The sequence below is a fragment of the Ailuropoda melanoleuca genome, chromosome 16 (assembly GCF_002007445.2).
Source record: "Ailuropoda melanoleuca isolate Jingjing chromosome 16, ASM200744v2, whole genome shotgun sequence".
Lineage (NCBI taxonomy): Eukaryota > Metazoa > Chordata > Mammalia > Carnivora > Ursidae > Ailuropoda > Ailuropoda melanoleuca.
The window spans coordinates 5,440,020-5,464,022 of NC_048233.1; the positions used below are offsets into that span (position 1 = coordinate 5,440,020).

Consider the following 24,003-nt stretch of genomic DNA (forward strand, 5'->3'; position numbering starts at 1 on the left):
TCAAACTTTACATCAGAATCAGGGGATGTACTGTATGGTGATTAACATAATATAATAAAATAAAATTAATACAAAAAAATGAGAAAAGATCTCTGACGACACAAAGGGGATTGGTTCAAGAATACAGAGGATTTGGGGCGCCTGGGTGACGCAGTTGTTAAGCGTCTGCCTTCGGCTCAGGGCGTGATCCCGGCGTTATGGGATCAAGCCCCACATCAGGCTCCTCTGCTGGGAACCTGCTTCTTCCTCTCCCACTCCCCCTGCTTGTGTTCCCTCTCTCGCTGGCTGTCTCTCTCTCTGTCGAATAAATAAAATCTTAAAAAAAAAAAAAGAGTACAGAGGATTTGCCTTTAAAAAAAACAAAACAAAATGCAGTATATCCATTTCATGAAATACTATTCAGCAATAAAAAGGAATGAACTGATACATACTACAACATGGATAAACCTCAAAAACATTATGCTCAGTGTGAAGAGCCATATTTTATTTTATTTATGTTATGGCTCCATTACATAAAATGACAGAGAGGTAAATCTGTAATGATAGAAAACAGGTAAGTGGTTACTTGTGGCTGGGGGGTAGAAACAGAAATGCACCCTAGAAAGTTCTGAGATAGAGAAATAAGTCTCTAGTCTTATCAGATATTAAAACACATTTTACAATAACAGTAATTAAAATGGTATTCTATTCAAATATTAAGAGTAGACATTTCAATGGAACAGAACAGAAAATTCAAGAAAAGAACCAAAGACAGGTAGCCATCTAGGAAAAAATAAGAGGTTGCATCCATACCTCATACTTTGTATAAAAATGAATTGAAAATGGATCACAGTCTTAAATATTTAAAAAAAAATCATAACAGTACTAGAAGAAAACATGGGTAAGTTTTGTTAATATGCTATAGTGTATGATATTTTTAAAAATGTGACACAGAGGGGAGGGAGGTTGGGGATTGGGATAGGCTGGTGATGGGTATTAAGGGGGGCACATATTGCATGGTGCACTGGGTGTTATACACAAGTAATGAATCATCGAACTTTACATCAAAAACTAGGGGTGTACTGTATGGTGACTAACATAACATAATAAAAAATTATTATTAAAAAAATGACACAAACTCCAGGAAAAACCTTAAAAAAATTACTTGGATTTGACTACAGAAACATTTGAAAAATTCTGTATGGCAAAAACAAAATAAAACAAAACAAAAATACAATTGACAAAAAATTGTGTTTAATATCATAAAGGCTAATTTTCTTACATATATACAACTCTTAACAGATCAATAAGAAAAAGACTAGCAACCCAGTAGAAAAATGGGGAGAGGTTTTGAACAATTTATCCATGAAAAAGGAAATTCAAGTGGTTCTTAAACATATAAAGAGATATTTACCCTCATTCCTAATAAGACAAATGCAAAGCAAGGCAACATTCAGCAAAGATCAAAAGTTTGGTACTCACTGTTGGAGAACGGGAAATGGGCACTCTCATATTGTTTTAATGGGTGTGCAAATTGGTGCAAACTCTATGGAAGGCAATTTGGAAATATATTTCTAATAAATGAATACATTTTTCACAGACATCTTGAATTCCCTTCCTAGGTATTTAGCACATACAGGGATGTTTGAATCTGTGCATTCAGCATTGCTTTTGAACAAAATATTAGCAACTGAAATGTCCATACATAAGAAAGTGGTTAGGGGCGCCTGGGTGGCACAGCGGTTAAGCGTCTGCCTTCGGCTCAGGGCGTGATCCTGGCGTTACGGGATCGAGCCCCACATCAGGCTCCTCTGCTATGAGCCTGCTTCTTCCTCTCCCACTCCCCCTGCTTGTGTTCCCTCTCTCGCTGGCTGTCTCTATCTCTGTCAAATAAATAAATAAAATCTTTAAAAAAAAAAAAAGAAAGTGGTTAAATAGAGTATCTTCATACAATAGTATGTAGCCACTTAAAAAAATGTAGCAGGTCAGCTGGGTGGCTCAGCTGGCTAAGCATTTGCCTTTCACTCAGGTCATGATCCCAGGGTCCTGGGACAGAATTCCACATCGGGCTCCCTACTCAGGGGCGAGTCTGCTTCTCCCTCTGACACTCCCCCCTCCTCATTGCTTGTGCTCTTTTTCTCAAATAAAAAGTAAAATCTTAAAAAAAAAGAATATGGCAGCTTAATATGTTGCAGAACAGAATATATATATATTTATATATAGTACTAATATTTGTGACTTAAGGAACAAAATATATACCTATAAGTATTTGCTAGCATATGCATATATATTTCTGGAAGGATAAAGAAGAAATTGATCAGAAAGGTTTTCTCGAGGTAGGGAAATGGGATGGGAGATAAGGATAGAAAAAAAAAACTTAATTTTCACTATGCCTTTGCGCCTTTGGATTTAGTACTATGCACATATTATCTATTCAAGCATGGATACAAATTTGTTTAAAGGAATTGGGTTTATGGGCATTCCAGGGTTACTACATCAGCATGAGAGTATTTCCATATATTAATTAAATCTCTATTCAAAAAAATCTCAAATCACTCTTAGGTAGTTTATTTGATGTATACTTCATCCAACTTTTGTTAAAAATGTACTAATATTCAATGCAAATCTACTCATTAGTTGAAATTTGGATGTGATGTTGCCCACACTTTCCATTTTTTTAGATGATCATCTTTATCTTTACAGTGGGCAGAGGTGTGTGCGTGTGGAATGCAAGTATATTTTCTTCATTTGGATAAGTATATTATAAACATTCTAGCTCAAAATAATATAAAACAGAATGTATTATGTATGTTATGTATGCTGAGTTTGACTTAAAAGATGGGTATAGAATAAAAACATTTCACACATTATACACATGAAAGCTATGCTCCTTTTTAGATTTTTTTTTCATCAGCTTTTGTGAAAATAGTCCCCTCTGTTAACTGTTATGTACCAAAATAGTTGTCTCTTTTACAGACTGGGAAAACCGTAAAGACAAAGAACTTGCCAAGAACTCAAGGATGTGTCTCAGATTGGAACCCCATCTTCTGTCCTCTAGCCCAAACTTAAACGTGCACACAGATGACCTGGGGATTTGGCTAAAAGTGAATTTCTAGTTCAGCAGGGGAGGAGTGGAGCTTCAGATTCGGTACTTGCAACAAGCTCCCAGGTGATGTCCATGCTGTTGGTCCACAGACCCACTTTGAATAGCAAGTCTATAAATCATACAGTTTCTTGTATAGTAAAGCCTTATATGGATATTATATCATCCCATGTCTCCCCAGGCATCAGATAAATCAAGTAACCCGGTTATAAGTATTACTAATACCACTTATTAAACAGAGAAAATCTCTTCTTCCACATCCCCTGGTTTCTATGAGGATGAATTATTTTTATAAATAATTACAGCTTCTTGTGCCATGCTTACTACTTAATTGGTGCTATTCCATTTCTCCCAGTTGAGATGAAATCATCAAAAGTCCTAAGTGCTTCTCTGTGTGTGTGTGTGTGTGTGTGTGTGGTAGGGATCCTCTGTGTCTTAATTCCTCTACATTATTATGAAGCAGCAACTTGCATAAATACTCATGCTTTCCAGCCTCAGAATTTCCTTTCAGAGGAGAATTCAAAATAACAGCATAAAGCGACCCCGAACTTATCTCCTCCCAAAAACACAACAAATCTATAGCTACATAGGGAATAATTCCCTCTGAAAAGTATCCTAAAGCTAACTAAACAGTGTTTCCATAAAAAGGAATAAAAGAGCCACATTTAGATGGATAGGAGAAACAGGGACATGGTCTAGCAATAAACCCGACCCTAGGCACAGTGACCTACAATCAGGAGGAATCTCACAAAATGGAGCTTGTCCTTGAGGAATGAGGGGTCTGTGCCCCATATCAGGCACCCCAATCCTTAGGAACTGCACCAGAAAAATAAGCTCCCAAAGTGTCTGGTCTTAGAAACCAATAGAGTAAATCGTGGAAGGAGCCAAGATGCCCTTCAACAGATGACTGGATTAAGAAGATGTGGTCCATATATATGATGGAATATTACTCAGCTATCAAAAAGAACGATTTCTCAACATTTGCTGCAACATGGACGGCATGGAGGAGATAATGCTAAGTGAAATAAGTCAAGCAGAAAAGACAATTATCAGATGGTTTCTCTCATCTATGGAACATAAGAACTAGGAAGATCGGTAGGAGAAGAAAGGGATAAAGAAAGGGGGGTAATCAGAAGGGGGAATGAAGCATGAGAGACTATGGACTCTGAGAAACAAATGGAGGGCTTCAAAGGGGAAGGGGGTGGGGGAATGGGATAGGCTGGTGATGGGTATTAAGGAGGGCACGTATTGCATGGTGCACTGAATGTTATACGCAACTAATGAATCATGGAGCTTTACATCAAAAACCAGGGAGGTACTGTATGGTGACTAACATAATATAATAAAAAAATATAATAATAATAAAAAAAAGAAACCAATAGGGTTTACCTCCAGGAGAACCAAAAAGCTATAGGGAATGAAAAATTTGCTCTTAAGGGATTTGCACACAAAACCACTCATCCTGGAACCCGGCATAAAAGCAAGAGTTTGAAAGTCTCCTAGACTGTATGCAAAGGAGACTCATTTCTTCATCTGCCAGAGAGGCAGAAAGCTTCTGGGACTCTCTCTGGGGATGAAGGCACTGGCACGAGCTGTTTCTGTGTTTTTCTTCTGCCTTGTTGGTGCCAGTACTGGTGGATGCTGTTCTCACACCACCTCTTAGCCTTCTAGCTCCAGTGGGAGCACCCTGTTCCTGCACACTGCAGCCACAGCTTACCATGCCACAGCCAGTGGGAAGGCACAAACCACAGAGGGGATACTCTTTGAGAACCTGGTTCTGGTGGCCAAAGGGGATTGCATTTCTGGGTCCAATGGGTCTAAAACAGAGAGACAGTCTTTGGCAAGTTACTACCCCATGGCACTGCATAGACAGCAGACTAAAACACATCTCCAGTCCTCATGTGGAAAAGGCCTATATTCTTGTCCTGGGGCTTCAGCCCGAGGGGCAGGCTTCAGGTTTGCCACACACCCAGAGGTTGCAGAGGCACCCCCAAGGAACATGGACTGGAAGACACCATATTTGCACAGTCCTTTGGCCTTGCCACAGTTTGTTGGTACTTCTTTAAAAGGAGGTTATGCACATGTCTAAATACATGATTTTTGCAACTGTTGCCCAGGAATGCCTCCAGATCTCCTAGCCTGGAAGTCATCAGGGATCACAATTGTGGAACCATAAGATTGTATATATTTACGTACCTTAAAAGCTGCTGCCTAAGGATCTCGCTTACAATTAACTTGAAACTAGGCACTGTCTGAGATCCCTCTCTTTGGAACACTGACAGGTCTTGGCACACCCTCAACAACTGGGACCTATTAAGAACAAATCAAGCTACTAATCAATGAGATACCACCTCACACCAGTTAGAATGGCTAAAATGAACAACTTGGGAAACAAGAGATGTTGGTGAGGATGCAGAGAAAGGGTTTTCTTACACTGTTGGTGGGAATGCAAACTGGTGCAGCCACTCTGGAAAACAACATAGAGGTTCCTCAAAAAAGTTAAAAATAGAACTACCCTATGACCCAGCAATTGCACTACTAGGTATTTATCCAAAGGATACAAACAGTGATTTGAAGGGGCACATACACCCCAATGTTTATAGAAGCAATGTCCATAATAACCAAAATATGGAAAGAACCCAGACATCCATCATCAGATGAATGGATAAAGAAGTTGTGGTGTATATATTATGTATAATGGAGTTTTACTCAGCCATCAAAAAGAATGAAACCTTGCCATTTGCAAAGACATGGATGGAGCTAGAGGGTATTAGGCTACATGAAATAAGTCAGTCAGAGAAAGACAAACACCATATGATTTCACTCATATGTGAAATTTAAGAAACAAAACAGATGAATATAGGCAAAGAGAAGGAAAAATAAAATAAGATAAAAACAGAGAGGGAGACAAACCATAAGAGACTCTTAACTATAGGAAAAAAACTGAGGGTTGCTGGAGGGGAAGTGGGTGGAGGGGGATGGGATAACTGGGTGATGGGCATTAAGGAGGGCACTTGATGGAATGAGCACTGGGTGTTATATGCAACTGATGAATCCCTAAGTTCTACCACTGAAACTAATAATAATACAGTATATGTTAATTAAATTGAAGTCAATTAAAAAATTTAAAAAAAGGAAATCCCTAAGGTCTGAGAAACAACCAAAAGCTAGGGCACATTTGAACAATCAGGTTCATCTCCTACATGAGACCACTCCTTCAAGACTGGGAAAGATAGCTCTTTCACCTAATACCTAGAAACAAACACAAATACCTAGAGAGTCAAACAAAATGAAAAGATGGAGGAATATGTTCCAAATGAAAGAATAAAACAAAATCTCAGAAAGAAACCATGGTGAAATGGAGATAAGAAATCTAGTAATCAACCCAATAAAGAGTTCAAAGTAATGGTCATAAAGATGCTCACCGAACTCAGAAGAAGAATGGATAAACACAGTGAGAACTTCAACAAAGAGATAGAAAATGTAAGAAAGTACCAGGTAAAAGTCAGAGAGCTGAAGAATTCAATAGTTAAACTGAAAAATACACTAAGGGGTTCAACAGACGATTAGATGAAGTAGAACAGATCAGTAACCCAGAAGACAGCACTGGAAATGACCCAATCAGAGCAGCAAAAAGAAAAATGAATTTTAAAAAATGAGGATTTCTTAAGAGACATGCAGGACAACATCAAGCAGAATAACATCTTCAATATAAGGGTCCCAGAAGGAGAAGAGAGAGAAAGAACAGTAGAAAACTTATCTGAAAAAGTAATGGCTAAAAACTTTACTAACCTGGGGAAGGAAACAGACATCCAGCTCCAGGAAGCAAGGAAAGTTCCATATAAAATAAACCCAAAGAGATAATTTAATTTATAATTAAAATGTTAAAATTTAAAGATAAGGAGAGAATATTAAAACAGCAAGAAAAAACCAAACAAACAACTTTTCTCTTAGAAAAGAAAATAGAAGGGAGCCCCCATAAGACTATCGGTAGATTTTCCAGCAAAAACTTTACAGGCCAGAGGGAGTGGTATGATATATTCAAAGCGCTGGAGGAAAAATCTTCCAATTGAGAAGAGTCTACCTTGTAAGGTTATCAATCAAAATTGAAGGGGAGATAGTTTCCCAGAAAAGCAAAAAACTAAAAAAGTTCATTACCACTAAACTAGCCTTATAAGAAATGTTAAAGGAACTTCTTTAAGCTAAAAACAAAAGGCACTAACTAGTAACAAGAAAACATATGAAAGTAAAACTCTCACTGGTAAATGCAAATGTAAGTAAAGGTAGTGTATTAACTACTTATAAAGGTAATATAAAAGTTAAAAGATGTCTTGAGGAACCTCCATACTGTTTTCCAGAGTGGCTGTACCAGCTTGCATTCCCACCAACAGTGGAAGAGGGTGGAACATAAGGAATAGTGAAGAGGACCACAGGGGAAGGGAGGGAAAACCGAATGGCAAGAAATCAGAGAGGGAGACAAACCATGAAAGACTCTGGACTCCGGGAAACAAACTGAGGGTGACGGAGGGGAGGGAGGGGGATGGGGTAACAGGGTGATGGGTATTAAGGAGGGCAGGTGTGGGGATGAGCACTGGTTGTTATACCCAACTAATGAATTGTTGAACATTACGTCAAAAACTAATGATGTACTGTATGGTGACTAACATAACATAAAATTTTTTTTTTATTATATTATGTTAGTCACCATACAGTACATCCCTGGTTTTTGACGTAAAGTTCGATGATTCATTAGTTGTGTATAACACACAGTGCACCATGCAATACGTGCCCTCCTTACTACCCATCATAAAATTTTTTTTAAAAAAGACAAAAGTAGCAAAATTAACTGTAACTATAATAGTTAAGGGACACACAAAATAGAATGATGCAAAATAGGACATCAAAAACAAACTGAACATGGTGGAGAATAAAAGTGTAGAATTTTAAAAAGGTGCGCAAACTTAAGATGCTATCAACTTAAAATAGACTGATGTATATATAGGATTTTATATGCAGACCTCATGGTAACCATAATGCAAAAATCTATAATAGATGCATATAAGACAATGAGAAAGAAATCTAAACATGACACTAAAGAAAGTCACTAAACCACAAGAGAAGAAAGCAAGAGAAGAAAGGAACAGAGAAGAACTTCAAAAACAGAAAGTAATCAACAAAATGGAAAAGAAAAACAAGACCCATCTCTTTATTGCCTACAAGAGATTCACTTCTTCTAAGGACTCACACATGGGGCTCAAATAAAATCAGAAATGAAAGAGAAGAAGTTTCAATTGATACCACAGAAATAAAAAGGATCATAAGAGACTACTTTGAATAATTACATGCCAACAAACTGGACAACCTAGAAGGAATGGATAAATTCCTAGAAACATATAATCTTTCAAGGCCAGATCATGAAGAAAATCTGAATAGACCGATTACGAGCAAGGAGATTGAGTCAGCAATTAAAAACCTCTCAAAAAACAAAAGTCTAGGACCAGATGGCTTCACTGGTGAATTCTACCAGACATTCAAAAAGATTTAATACCTATCTTTCTCAAACTCTTCCAAAAAATTGAAGAGGAGAGAACACTTCCAAACTCATTTTACAAGGCCATCATTATCCTGATGCCAAAACCAGATAAGGCACCAGAAAAAAGGAAAATCAGAGGCCAATATCCCTAATGAACAAAGATGCAAAATCCTCAACAAAATATTAGTAAACCAAATTCAACAGTACAATAAAAGAATCATATACCATGCTCAAGTTTATTCCAAGGATGCTAGGATGGCTCAACATTTGCAAATCCATCAATATGATATACCACATAACAAAATGAAGTTTAAAAATTATATGATCTCAATAGATGCAGAAAAAACGTGACCAAATTTAATATCCAGTTTTGAAAAAAAAACACTCAACAAAGTGGGTGTATGAGGAACCTACCCCAATATAATGAAGGCTATATATGACAAGCCCACAGCTAATACCATACTCAATGCTGAACAGCTGAAAGCTTTTCCTCTAAGATCAGAAACAAGATAAAGAAGCCCACACTTGGACCTTTTTCAACATATTATTGGGAGTCCTAGCCACAGCAGTGAGGCAAGAAAAAGAAATGAAGGACATCCAAATCAGAAAGGAAGAAACAAAATTGTCTCTAATTACAGATGACATGGTAATATGTATAGAAAACCCTAAAGACTCCAAAAAAAAACCTGTTAGAACTAATACACGAATTCAGTACAGTTGCAGGAAAAAAATCAATATACAGAAATCTGTTTTGTTTTTATACAATAATAACAAACTATCAAAAAAAGAAATTAAAATTCTTTAAAAGAATTTAAAGAATTAAAAATCCCATTTACAATTGCATCAAGAAGAATAAAACACCTAGAAATAAATTTAACCAAGAAAGTGAAAGAACTGTGAAATGAAAATTATAAGACACTGATAAAAGAAACTGAAGATGACACAAATAAATGTAAAGATATTCTGTGCTCATGGATTGGAAGACCCAACATTGTTAAAAATGTCCATACTACCCCAAACAACTACAGATTAAATACAATATATCAAAACCCCAGTGGTATTTTTCACAAAACTAGAATAATTCTAAAATTTGTACAGAACCACAAAAGACTCCAAATAGCCAAAGCAGTCTTGAGAAAGAAAAAACCAAATCTGGATGTATCATGTTCCCTTATTTTAAACTACAAAGCTATAGTAATCAAAAAAGTAAGCCATTGCCATTAAAAACAGACATATACACCAATGGAACAGAATAGAGAGCCCATAAATAAACCCATGTATATATATAGTCAATTTATAAAAAGAAGCCTGGAATATGCAGCAGGGAAAGGACAGTTTTATTTAATAAATGATGCTGAGAAAATTGGACAGCCACATGACCACTATCTTACACCATATAAAAAATTAACTCAAAATGGATTAAATACTTGAATGTAAGACCTGAAACCATAAAATTCCTAGGAGAAAACATAGGCAGTAAGCTCCATGACATTGGTCTTAGCAATTTTTTTTGAGTCTGACTCCAAAGGCAAGGCAAACAAAAGCAAAAATAAACAAATAGGACTACATCAAACTAAAAAACTTCTGCAGAGCAATGGAAACCATCAATAAAATGAAAAGGCAACCTACTGAATGGGAGAAGGTATTTACAAATTACACATCTGATAAAGGTGTAATTCCAAAATATAAGAAGAGCTTACACAACTCAACAACAAAAAACAAGCAACCTGATTAAAAATAAGTCATATTTCAAGCTACATTACAAAGCTGTGATCATCAAGACATCATGGTATTGGCACAAAAACAGATACATAGATCAGTGCAACAGAATAGGGACCCCAGAAATGGACCCTCAACTCTATGGTCAACTAATATTCGACAAAGCAGGAAAGAATATCCAATGGAAAAAAGACAGTCTCTTCAATAAATGGTGATGGGAAAATTGGACAGTCACAAGCAGAAGTATGAAACTGGACCATTCTCTTAAACCATACACAAAGATAAACTCAGAATGGATGAAAGACCTAAATGTGAGACAGGAATCCATCAAAATCCTAGAAAAGAACATAGGCAGTAACCTCCTTGACATCAGCCACAACAACTTCTTTCAAGACACGTTTCTAAAGGCAAGGAAAACAAAAACAAAAATGAACTTTTGGGACTTTATCAAGATAAAAAGCTTCTGCATAGCAAAGGAAACAGTCAACAAAGCTAAGAGGCAACTCATGGAATGGGAGAAGATATTTACAAATGACATTTCAGATGAAGGACTGGTATCCAAGATTTAAAAAGAACTTATCAAACTCAACACCCCCAAAAAACAAATAATCCAGTCAAGAAATGGGCAGAAGACATGAACAGACACTTCTCCAAAGAAGACATACAAATGGCTAACAGACAGATGAAAAAATGCTTAACATCATTAGCCTTCAGTGAAATACAAATCAAAACCACAATGAGATACCACCTTACACCAGTTAGAATGGCAAAAATTAACAAGACAGGAAACAACAAATGTTGGCAAGGATGTGGAGAAAGGGGAACCCTCTTACACTCTTGGTGGGAATGCAAGCTGGTACAGCCACTTTGCAAAACAGTATGGAGGTTCCTCAAGATGTTAAAAATAGAGCTACCCTATGGCCCAGCAACTGCACTACTAGGTATTCACCCCAAAGATACAAATGTAATTAAAAGAATGGGCACATGCACCCAAATGTTCATAGCAGCAATGTCCACAATAGCCTAACTGTGGAAGAAGCCAAGATACCCTTCAAGAGATGAATGGATAAAGAAGATGTGGTTCATGTATACAATGGAATATTAGCCATCAGAAAGGATGAATTTCCACTCTGGGAAATAAACTGAGGGTTACAGAGGGGAGGGGGTGGGGGATGTAACAAGATGATGGGTATTAAGGAGGGTATGTGTTATGATGAGCATGGGGTGTTACACCCAACTAATGAATCACTGAACATTACATCAAAAACTAATGACGTACTATATGTTGGGTAACTGAACATAATTAAAAAAAATAAGTCAGACAGAGAAAGATAAATATTACATGATTTCATTTATATGTGGAGTCAAAAAAACAAAACAAATGAATAAGCAAACAAACAAAAACTAAACAGACGCTTAAGTACAGAGAACAAACTGAGGGTTGCCAGAGGGAAAGAAGTTGGAGGATGGGCAAAATTGGTGAAAGAGATTAAAAGGTACAAATTCCAGTTATAAATTCATGGAGATGAAAAGGCCAGCATGGGGAATGTAGTCAATAACACTGTGATAACCCTGCATGTGAAAGATGCTGACTACACTTACTATGGTGAGCACTGAGTAATGTATAGAATTGTAAAATTACTACTTTGTACACCTGAAACTAATACACTGTGTGTCAACTATATTCAATAATAATACACTTAAAAATACTGTAACAAAAAACGGGCAGAAGATCTGAATAGACCTTTTTTTTGAAAGAAGACAGATTGCCAACAGGCACATGAAAAGATGCTCAATATTACTAATTATCGGGAAAAAGCAAATCAAAACTACAATAAAATATCACCTCACAACTGTCAGATGGCTATTACAAAAAAAAGGTAAGAAATAACAAATGTCGGAGAAGATGTGGAGAGAAAGAAGTCCTCATACACTGCTGGTGGAAACGTAAATTGGTGCAGCCACTGTGGCAAATAGTATGGAGATTCTTCAAAAAATTAAAAGTAGAGCTACCATATGATCCAGCAATTCCACTTCTGGGTATTTATCTGTAGAATACAAACACACAAATTTGAAAAGGTATATGTACCTCTATGTGTATTGCAACATTTTTTACAGAAGCCAAGATGTGGAAATACCCCAAGTGTCCTTTGATGGGTAAGTGGATAAAGAAGGTATGGGCCCTGTGTGTTTGTGTGTGTGTGTGTGTGTGTGATGGAATACCACTCAGCCATAAAAAAGGAGAAAATCTTGCCAGTTGTGACAATTTGTGGGTGGACCTTGGGGGTGTTATGCTAAGTGAAATAAGTCAGACAGAGAAAGATAAATGCTGTATGATTTCACTTATGTGTGGAATCTAGAAGACAAAACAAACAAAAACAAACTCATAAATACAGAGAAGAGCCTGGTGGTTACCAGAGGGAAATTGGATTGGGGTGGGTGAAATGGGTCAAGATCTGAATTGTGGGGTGATGAACTAGACCTATGGTGATGATCACTTTGTAGCATATACAGATATTGAATTATAATGCACACATGAAACTGATATACAGGCATAAACTTGTTTCATTGTGTTTTGCTTTATTGCACTTTGCAGATGCTGCGTTTTTTTACAAAGTGAGGGTTTGTGACAACCCTGCACCAAGTGAGTCTATTGGTGCTATTTTTCCAAGAGCATTTGCTCACTCTGGGTCTCTGTGTCATATTTTGACAATTCTTGCAATATTTCAAACATTTTCATTCTTATTATATTTGTTGTAGTGACCTTGACTAGTGATTATATTTGCTAGGAGCTCAGATGATTGTTAGCATTTATAGCAATAAAGCACTTTTTAATTTAAGTATGCACTTAAAGAAATAATTCATTGCACACTGGGAAACCAAAAAATTCATTTGACTTTGCCTTATTGCAGAGGTCTGGAACAGAATCCACAATGCCTTTGAGGCCTGCCTGTAAAGTTATATACCAATTTTACCAGACACATGCACAATTCTCTTCAGTAAGCAGTTCCAAGGCCTCACTGGGAAGAACAAGGAGTTAGAAGGCATTCACTTACCTTTATCAGTAATAACAGTGATAAATCGATTTCCCATCTGCCTTATTCTTTAGTCTTACTTCTCAATTGACAGAACTTAGAGTAAGGGGAAGAGGGATGTTATTTATTGAATTCTGCCAAATCCCCAACCCTTCCTAGAAAACCAGCTGAGAGAATAATGACAAGTTTGAAAGGGTGTAAGCCTAGATCCTTTACCCTAACCTCCCACCCCCTCAGTACATTCCCGGGATGCCTCCAGCAGCTCCTGATTCTTAAGGCAATATGCTGTTCTACCCAAATTTCAGCCTGAGGCTCACACTTTTGTCTGACTCGTTTGCTAAATCTCTTAGAGGTTTTTCATCTGTGCATTCCTATCAATATATGCAGAAAAAAATCAGATTTGATTTATCACATATCATACACATGATAAATCAATATCACATTATACATATATATAAACATATCCATCCATATATATACACATATATAAACATATCCCTCTTTTTTCCTTTTGATATGCCTTTTATTGGGCAAAATCCAATTTTACTTTATCCATTATCTCTGCTAAGAGGCATCTTCAAATTCTCACTGTCCTCCTCCTACTCTTCTGGTAGCTATCTTCCCATTCAGAAAGCAACAGAACTTAAAACCCTAATTAACCCCTAATAAGTCTTCCCAAATTCCTTTGACTCTACTTGCTTACCTTCTCTTGGATTCCTTCATCATCACCAGCAAAGTACAAAATAGGGACATTGAGTTCAGAGGCGGCTACCCACTGAAGTACGGCTTGGAGTTGCTTGTTCCGAACTGTATCACTTAGGCTATGATTGCTGACAATCACTTTGGGTGCTGCACATCCTTCAGGAGGCTGCCCTGATATACCTCTCAATTCATTATGGATAGCTTGATAGGCATTCTTCAGGAGAGTCTCTGCTGTCCCTGTGCCCTTCACTGGTAAGCACTCATATAAACTATCTGGGAAGGCAGAAGTTGGCCTGCTCTCATCCCCAGACTTATCTCCCAGCTCTGCCAAAGGAGAGTCACAGGACTTGGCTATAATGAGACATAACTTCATCACTGAGTCCATAAGATGTTCTACCATTTGTCCATTCATGTGGCCATCTAGCTGGCTAGCAACCATCTTGGTCAACCCAGAAAAGGTACCACCAGCCTCATCGCCTTCACTTAATTTGACGGGAGAAGGGGTTACAGGTCTTTCACACTGGTGGCTATATTCTTCCTTAACTGGCTGTTCTGGCACCTTGGGTTCAGAGCTATGGTCACTCTTGAAAATGGTCTCACCTAGTAAATTCCGGATGAAGTTAAAGAAAACACTCATTAGATCCTTCTTTTCTGCTTCTTCTTGGTCACCTTCCATTTGAGGAGATTTAGGGCTGGGCTCATCAGAAACTATAGGGGACTTGTTGGCAGGCAAGTTGGCGCCGCCAGCAGCTTCAGTGAAGCTCTGTGCATCCGTGCTTCCTCCCTGGGCCAGGTGATATTGAATCAGAAGTAAGGCAGATATGATCAGGTCCTTGGCCCAGGAGTCTGAATCACACATAAAATTCTCAGGTTTCTCTTGGTGGTGCATAGGGGGGGTGAGGTTGCAAGTATCCAGAGGATATCCCAGAGGAATGTCTGCTACAGGCTTGTACTGTTTGTTGGGAGCTGCAAATGTTGCCCTTTGGAAACCTGGAGATTTTCCTTCTTTTTGTTGATTTTTATGCCAAAAGGTCAATCCCTCTTTGATAATGTGTTCACTCAGAGTTTCGGCACAAGACTTCTCCTTCTCTGGTTTGGATGCAGGAGAGTACATTTTTTCCCTCAATTTACCTTCAGATTTCATGGTTGCAAAGTTTACATTTTGGTTTTTAGGGTCACCCATTCCTTTCATCGACACAAGGGAGTAACTCTCAGACTTGTCCTTAGTTTTCCTTATATTTTCAGGAGGTTTCTTTGCAAACATTACAGTGTATAGCTTTCCCAGCATGGCATCCATGATATCTGTGGCCTTCTGGCTTCCATGAGAGAATAAACTTCTTTTTACAGCTGAGACAAAGTCTGAATCAGTCATGAGGGTCCCTGTGACATTGTGGAGGTTCTTCATGAAGGAGTCAATAAGATCTGAGACGACCTCTTTTGCATGCTTGAGCAGTACCTTCTTTAGCAGAATGGTGGCAATGGTTGTATCCTTCACTTGGATTCTCAGTGTCTTCATGATGGAAACCATCATATCAGATACCACACTGTTAGCATAGGTCATGATCCCTTGACTAACAGAAGCTGTAAAGTCATCAGGCCTTTCTTGCCCTCTAAACATCCTTCTCTCCCCAGGTAAGGACCTTCCACCCTCTTTGGCATCACCTGCATTATGAGATTCAAACACCTCCTTGTAGAAGAAAGACTTCTTAGAAGCAGGCTTGTCATCTGGACCCTTGCTTTCCTTGGTGCTCTCCTTGATCTTCAGAGTGGTCTTATATTTTAAATTTGGGGGACTCTGTAATAATCCAGAGGCTCTGTCACCAGAGCCTGGAGGCTTATCTGAGGTAGCATTCTTGGAACATGCAGAGACAGTCTCGTTCACTAGTTCTGATGCCACCATACTCAAGCTTTTCTTGGGTGTGTGTTCATCTCCCATGTACAATGACTGATGGACACATTTTTTTTCAGAGCCATCTATCCTCTCATTGATCTCCTTGCGGGCCATGGCTATGACTAGATTTGTGAGGCGATTAGCATAGAAGGAAACTTCATCTACTGAACTCCCATTACCAAGTTGGACACTGGGGCCCTGAATGGGGTTCTCTCTGTGAGTCATCTCGAAATGCAATCTTCCTGGACTGCCCTTGTTGGTGGTATTGTAATAGTCCACAGAGAAACCCTTGCGGGGGTCTCCTAAGTCACTCGTTTCCCCGCTCAGTGAGGATTCTCCAGGCTTGAACTTAACATCTTGGAACCCTGCTGTACTTTTTTCCAGGTCTCTGCGGAGCCAGCTGAGCACTCTGATAGGATCAGTTGAGGCTTCCTTAAAAACAGACAAGGATTCATCCGACTATAACAAAGTAAAGATATAGGACATTCAGGACAACCTCAAAGATTAGTTACAAAAATGGTCACCTTTCTCAAGGCTTTAACTGCTTTATCATCACAATAAAAGTAATGAACATTTATTAGGTACTTGGTATGTATCAGGCACTGTTTCAGTATTTTAAGACTATTATCTCACTTAGCAGTATTCCTTTTATTAAAAAAAGATTTTATTTGTTTATTAGAGAGCGAGACAGAGAGAGCATGAGTGACAGGGAGGGGCAGAGGGAGAGGGAGAAGCAGACTCCCCATAGAGCAGGGCTCCATCTCCATTTTCTGATTCTAATTCTCTTGGAGCTATGTTACAACTTTGTAGATAACTGATAGCAATGCAATGTAATTCTTGTTTATACATGTTAATTCTGACCAGAGAAGGTTGTACTGTAGAAAAGGTCAGTTTTGCCCCCATTAGCACATTCACTTCAATATTTCTGATCTATATATGTGGTTTTTTTCTTTGATTCTCCTTTGAACCTCACCAGTTCCTTGTTAATGATTACAACGTTTACCATGAGTTTATTTTAATTTGATTAATTTGAGAGAGAAATTTAATTAATTAAATTAATTATAAGAAAATTAGAGAAATAGAAAAATTAGAAAAATAGAGAAAATTAATTAATTAACTAATTAATTTGAAGTAGGCTCCATATCCAGCATCGAGTCCAACGCAGGGCTTCAACTCTCAACTGTGAGATCACGACCTGAGCTAAGATCAAGAGTCCAATACTTTATGGACCGAGCCACCCAGTCTGAAACCCACCATGAGTTTATTTTTATACATATATGAAAGTCATTATTTCACCTTCTCTGAAAATGATCTTTTAACAGTTTTGGAAGTCTTTGCCAAGATGTCCAGCAGATTCACCTAACAGAGATAAAAATCATCTTGAGGGAAGTGTACCAGGTGCATCTTTTCTTTGATCCCAGAGATGAATCCAAGGAGGCAATAGAACTTTGCAGACATTGTTTTTTCTAGTTTTAATTTTTCTCTGTACTAATTATGCTTTTGGTTTCCATTTTGGTTCCTGATGGCCAATAACCATTGGTGGCAGTGGTGACCAAGAATTTGGTTTTATTGTGGGGTGCCAGGGTGGCTCAATCGTTAAGTGTCTGCCTTTGGCTCAGGAGGTGATCCCAGAGTCCTGGGATCGAGCCCCACATCAGTTTCCCTGGTCCTCTAGGAGCCTGCTTCTTCCTCTCCCACTCTCCCTGCTTGTGTTCCCTCTCTCAAAGGCTGTCTCTCTCTCTGTGTCAAATAAATAAATAAATAAATAAATAAATAAATAAATAAATAAATAATTAATTAATTAAATAAATAAAATCTTTTAAAAAAAAGAATTTGATTTTATTGTTTGACCATTTGGTGATCTCTTTAATGGATTGTTTACAGAGATCTATTCTCTGTTGGGTAGGAGACCATGGAAACTTTGTGTTGCTAGTATTTTTTTCCTATCTCAAGCTCAAAGCAATTAAGAATTTCATGCCTACTTGGAAGTAGAAGAGCTCTTTGATTTCTGGACAGGTAAGTCTTGTGCTCCTGTCTTTTGATGCGTGGCTGAAAGTTTACTTTTTTATGGAGATTTAATTGATATACAACATTATATTAGTTTCAGGTACACAATAGAATGATTCAATATTTATATATATTGCAAAATGATCACCACAATAAGTCTAGTTAACATCCCTCACCTCACCATAGTTCAGAGTTATTTTTTTTGGAATGAGAACTTATAATATCTACTTTCTTTGCAATCTTTCAAATATACAATATGGTATTAACAACTATTGTCACTATGCTGTACATTAAATCTCCAGTACTTATTTATTTTATAGCTTGAAGTTTATACCTTTTCACTTTGTCACCCACTTTGCTCACTCTCACACCACCCACCTCTGGCAACCACTTACCTATTCTCTGTATCTAGTAGTTTTGTTTTTTAAGACTCTACATGTAAGTGAGATCATACAGTATTTGTCTTTCTCTGTCTGACTTATTTCACTTAACTTAATACCCTTTAGGTCCATCCATGTTGCTGCAAATGGCAAGACTTCCTTCTTTTTATGGTTGGATAATGTTCTATTGTGTACATATACCACATTTTCTTTATTTATTCACCCATGGATGGACACTTAGGTTGCTTCCATGTCTTGGCTATTGTGAATAATGCTGCAAGAAACATAGGGTGCAGCTATCAATTTAAAATAGTGATTTTGTTTCCTTCAGACATACACTTGGAAGTGGAATTGCTGGATCATATGGCAATTATTGTTAATCTTAATAATTTCCTCAGGTGATTGCAATTAGTATTAAATGAGATAATATGCACAAAATTTGTACTCTTACAGTAATGTATATAAGATAATACTACTTAAACATTTCAAATTAAGATTAGATTTCAAAAGAGGTAAGATAAGAGTAGAGAAGTCAATAAGCTTGATTTTTGGAAAATGCAGTGGAACACAGTTAACCATCTGTGGGAATACTAGGGAACAAAACTTGACCATATATGTATGGGGAAGTAGTGCTCTTGGTGAAAAGAGACATCCATGTCTCCACATCCATGAAGGAGAATTTAAAAAGGATTAAGGGGCTTAATTTTCTCTCCTCAGCTATCTTCTGCTCCAGTACCTTAGCCTGAAGTCAACATATGTACCTACCATCTTATTCTTCACCTCTAGCTCTGTTAAATATACTTTATGAAATTTTCCTTGACCACTTCCCACTTTGATCTGTTCTTTAAACACCTTTAGCAATTGTTGTCAGAAAATCCATTTGGCAAATTATCATGAACTTCTTATATTTAGGGTCTACTGGTTATTTAGAACTTTTCAATAATTTTTATATTTTCACATGTATATTTTTTATTTTCCCAAATTAATAGTAAGATCTATGAGGGCAGAAGTTCGTTTGTTCTTTCTTTCTTTTTTAAAGATTTTATTTATTTATTTGAGAGAGAGTGAGAGAGCGAGCAGTGGAGAGGGTCAGAGGGAGAAAGAGAGAGAGAAGCAGACTACCCGCTGAGCAGGGAACCCAATGCAGGGATCGATCCCAGGACCCTGCGATCATGACCTGAGCCGAAGGCAGACACTCAGCCGACTGAGCCACCCAGGTGCCCCCCTTTCTCTTTCTTTCTTTCTTTCTTTGCATCACCCAGAGTGCTCCTCCTTTTATGAAAAATCATGACTTTTTAAATTTGATTTAGTATTGGAATTCATCTATCTTTTGTTTTTCTACATGAAAGAGCAGAGGTAAATAAAAGATCTAATAGATACAGTTTTGGTTGGCATTTACTCTATAGTAATTGGATATTTATTATCTATATGTCTTAATGTCTTAGATTTGTTAGTGTTTTCTCTCTTAGGCTATGTAAGATAGACCAAATAGATTTTGGGTAAATAGAGGATGAATCATATAACATAACATGGAAATAGGTGTTTGATAAATATTAATACTAAGGATGAGAATTGCCATATGATTCCATTGGATTGTGAGATCCTTAAAAAGAATTCTTTCTAATTTGTTTTTATATCTCTGACCTTAGGACTCAGCACAGAGTCTATGCCAGTTATCCATGACTGTCTCTCAACTCCAAGCCTACCCTTCTTTGCCTTGCTCTGTGACACTGGAACAGGACCCCTCTAAACATTTCTTCTTTGGCAGCTGGCTTTGTTAGTAGAGGGCACTGGAGAGACACTGCACTTCTGGCCCACTTGAACCCTCTGGCAAGTGTCTTCTGGCCCAGCAGGCTAGTGCTCCTGTGGCAGCCACACTCTCTCCAAAGATATTTGAAGCTGCCTTGGCTGAAGGAGAAGGGAGCTTCTGTGGGTTCTTAGTCTCTTCCTGTTCACTCTCTGGCAGCCTAGGGGTAAGGGCTGCTCTCTATACTTGCTAATTCTGGAATTCTTAGAGTCCTCTTTTACAGCTTTTGGTAGTTAACTTGTTAACTATCTTTCACTAAGTTTTTAAATATCACATTATTTGCTATGGTTTCCATCTTCTGACTGGACCATGACTTACAGTGCCTTATACTAAGTACTTAATAAATGTTTGTTGAATGATGACAGCAGAATGATAATGTTACTTAAATGAGAGCTTACAGTGCTATGAATTTTGAGGCATCCTACATTTCAGAAAATAGTTTCTATGAACTTTGTAGACATTTGTTTGAAGTACAATCCCTTTCTGTTTGAAAATTAAGGAAAATTTTACAACTGTAATATATAGGTTTTGCATTAATTATACTATACTTCTTCTATGAAAATACCATATATAGGATTTTCCCCCAAAAAACAATATGGATAAGAATTTTTTGTTCTAAAGCAGTTCATGTTTTTCCCCCCAAAATTTCAGGTTAGTAGTAAGTAAGAGTAGTAAGTAAAAGAGGTGGGTAGTGGTGGTGGAGTTCATAAGTCTATTCTTAATGGTATTCCACTTTTTCCTAAATTAGTATTTATAAAGAGGTAGACCCTTACCATTTTCCAGTCCTGGGGTTGGCTGTCTCCAGGTGAATAGACATCAACTTTGCATACTCCATTTTGGCTTTGTAACCAGTCAACCCTATCTGACATCTGGAAGTAGAAAAAAAAAATGAGAAAGGGTCATCAAGAGACATGTTACATGAAATTAAGGAGAAATAAGACAAATGGCCCAGGTGTGGAAAATAGGAGCAATGCTTTCAATAGAGACCTGTCTCGAGAGCTACTTCAACCCACAGAACTCTAGATCTCTTCATTCTCAGTTCTCAAGTGCAGGAAGATTTCTTTAATATATGTATCTCTTGTACTGAGGCCAGTACCTGGTATATGCTAGAGATGCTTAATACAGATTTGTTCACGAATGAACCTATGTAGCCTTGTCCTGCTCAATGTGTCCTTGCTTGACAGCCTTTCCACATCCTGGATTTTCATTAGACACTTAAAACTCAATGTGATCAAAATAGAATTAATTTATATTTTCCCTGTCTATTCTTGTCCCCCCAACTTATTATTTTTTGCCCCACCAACTTATTTTTAAAGTAATATGTACTTCATTTTCATTAATTTCTAGAGCACTAACTTAACTTATATTAGCAGTAAGTCTAATAGCTCCTCAAGACCAATCCCTCCTCCAAATAGCTAAGGGTGGGCAAATTCTTAGTCTCCATGGTTCCGCCAAACTTCTGCATGCCAAGAGAAAAGAGATGCCATGTGCACCATCCAATGGACCTTTGTGTGGATGCCCATGCTGATGTTGATTTTTCCATAACCCTCCCAATACTTTGCTCTACTCCCTAATCTCAGTAATGGCACTGCCATCTAGCTGGTCTTCCAAACCAGAAAACTGATAATCATTTTAGCTGTTTTCCCACCCCAAGCCTCCCTCTAGCTGCTACCACTTTCTTCTTTCATTTGTTGCCACTTTTCATGAAAGAATTGCTTATACTTGCTTTTTGCTAACCTCAAAATTTAGCATAACAGCCCCTATTTCTTTGGCCTTAGTCTTGTCCACTTTCCTTACCATCGCATCTTATTTGAGTCTTTGAAAATATGGCTAATTATCATAATATTTGTCCACTGATAATCTGCAAGTATGAGAAGCTTCTCTTTGACCTCTTTTTCCATGCCAGACTTCCATTACCAGGGTTCCACACTGAAGTTCCCTTTTTTCATTATAAACTTTGCTTACATCTATACTTCTCAACAAGGTGGAATAAGATGGCCAATTTTCCTCTCTAATGTAAATACCTTTAAGAAGTATGTATATATACATATGTATATGCACATATATATTCATATTTGGTTTAAACAAAATAAAATATTTATTTAAAATTGTTATAGAGGCGCCTGTGTGGCTCAGTCAGTTAAGTGGGTAAACATCTGCTTTCAGCTCAGGTCATGATCCCGAGGTCCTGGGATGGAGCCCCATCAGGCTCCCTGCTCTGTGTGGATGCTTCTCCCTCTGCCCCTCCCCCCCGCTCCTGCTCTCTCTCTCTCTCTCTCAAATAAATAAATAAAATCTTAAAAAAAGATAAAATTGTTATAAGTTGTTTTAAACTGTTACAATAAAGTCCAAAAGCTTATCCTAATATTTTTACAGTGAAATTTAATTTTATAAAAAATTGCTTGAAATAAGTTAAACATTATTAAGGGTTGAATATCTGGTTAATTGGAAATGTTTGTTTTAAAGGACTTTGGGCAGTGGTGGGGGTTGACATCTTCCCTCAAAATAAAACCAACACAAATCAAATACAGATTACACATGATTTAAGCTTATTTATAAATGGATTTATTATTTTTCTCATATCAAATATTACAAGTAATTATTTAAAAAAATAGAAGACCTTTTAAGAGCTACTTGTCCTTTGCTCCCACAAGGATTTGTACCTGTTTTCACACCCTAATCACTAACTCAGATTAGGGACACTGTTTCTCTTACTGTTCCTGACACTGTAATACAATATTTTCCTTGGGTACACAGTGGGTTTACCTCCCTGATTAGATGTTAGAATCACCCACAGAACTGCTGAAAGATACTGAATCTGAGATACTACCTCCCAAAGAATCTTATTTCAACGGTTTTGGGGTGGGGAAATTTAGGCAGTGAATTTCTTTCTTTTTTTTTTTTAAAGATTTTATTTATTTATTTGACAGAGAGAGACAGCCAGCGAGAGAGGGAACACAGGCAGGGGGAGGGGGAGAGGAAGAAGCAGGCTCCCAGCGGAAGAGCCTGATGTGGGGCTTGATCCCAGAGATCCCAGAACGCCAGGATCACGCCCTGAGCCAAAGGCAGAAGCTTAATGACTGCACCACCCAGGCGCCCCTAGGCAGTGAATTTCTTAAAAGCATCCTGGGTGATGCCAAGGTACCTCTATGTAAGAAGTCTGGGGATTCTCACTGAGAAAGACTGGCCAGCTCCAGATTTATTTTGATTTATTTTTTTCTTCAAAAATTTTCTAAGATTTCCTAACATTCTTTGGTATCTTATTTTAATGTTTTTTTTTACAACCATAATAAGGGAGTTCTTAATGTCTATGAAGTTAAGCCTTGTACTGTCTCTCAGCAACTATTATATGCTAATATTCTTATGCTTGAGTAAGCATATTACCATGAATAAAGGAACGGATGTTACTATTACTTGGACAAAGAATGAGAAGACTTGGAAACAGGTTGCTCTGAACTGTTGATAGAACAGGTGAGAGCCAGAATCTTACCTTTCAAACTCCAGTTGATATTTTATCTTAATGAATTACTTCTAATAGAAAATGACAAAATCAATAGGGGCTCCTGACTTATTTAAGCTCTATATTGCAATTAAAAGGCAAGAATGAAAATTAAGTACAAAAATAAGGAAATTGTATGATCACTTACTCTTACTGAGGACAGGTTCTGAGATATGAGGAAACCTCGTGATTAATTTGTTGTTGTCTTCACTATCCCTAAATTTACCCACACCTCCTGCCATGAAATATAAGGGATCTGCAATGGAAAGACACAAATAAAAATGACTAATTTTACATATGAACCCTATGGCACTTATTACCAAATAATGATTTAGACTTATTATTTTT

At 37.5% G+C, this 24,003-nt stretch overlaps 1 protein-coding gene across 1 annotated transcript in view; it reads right to left on the minus strand.

Moving 5' to 3' along the window:
• AKAP3 (A-kinase anchoring protein 3) overlaps window positions 1–24,003 on the minus strand; it is a 33,897-nt gene that overhangs the window by 4,505 nt on the left and 5,389 nt on the right. Inside the window, exons 3-5 of the mRNA XM_019800967.2 lie at window positions 23,804–23,911; window positions 20,930–21,025; window positions 14,073–16,421 (exon numbers count right to left, since the gene is read on the minus strand). Of these exons, the coding sequence (XP_019656526.2) occupies window positions 14,073–16,421; window positions 20,930–21,025 (2,445 nt within the window). The 5' untranslated portion in view covers window positions 23,804–23,911. The remainder of the gene's footprint in view (window positions 1–14,072; window positions 16,422–20,929; window positions 21,026–23,803; window positions 23,912–24,003) is intronic.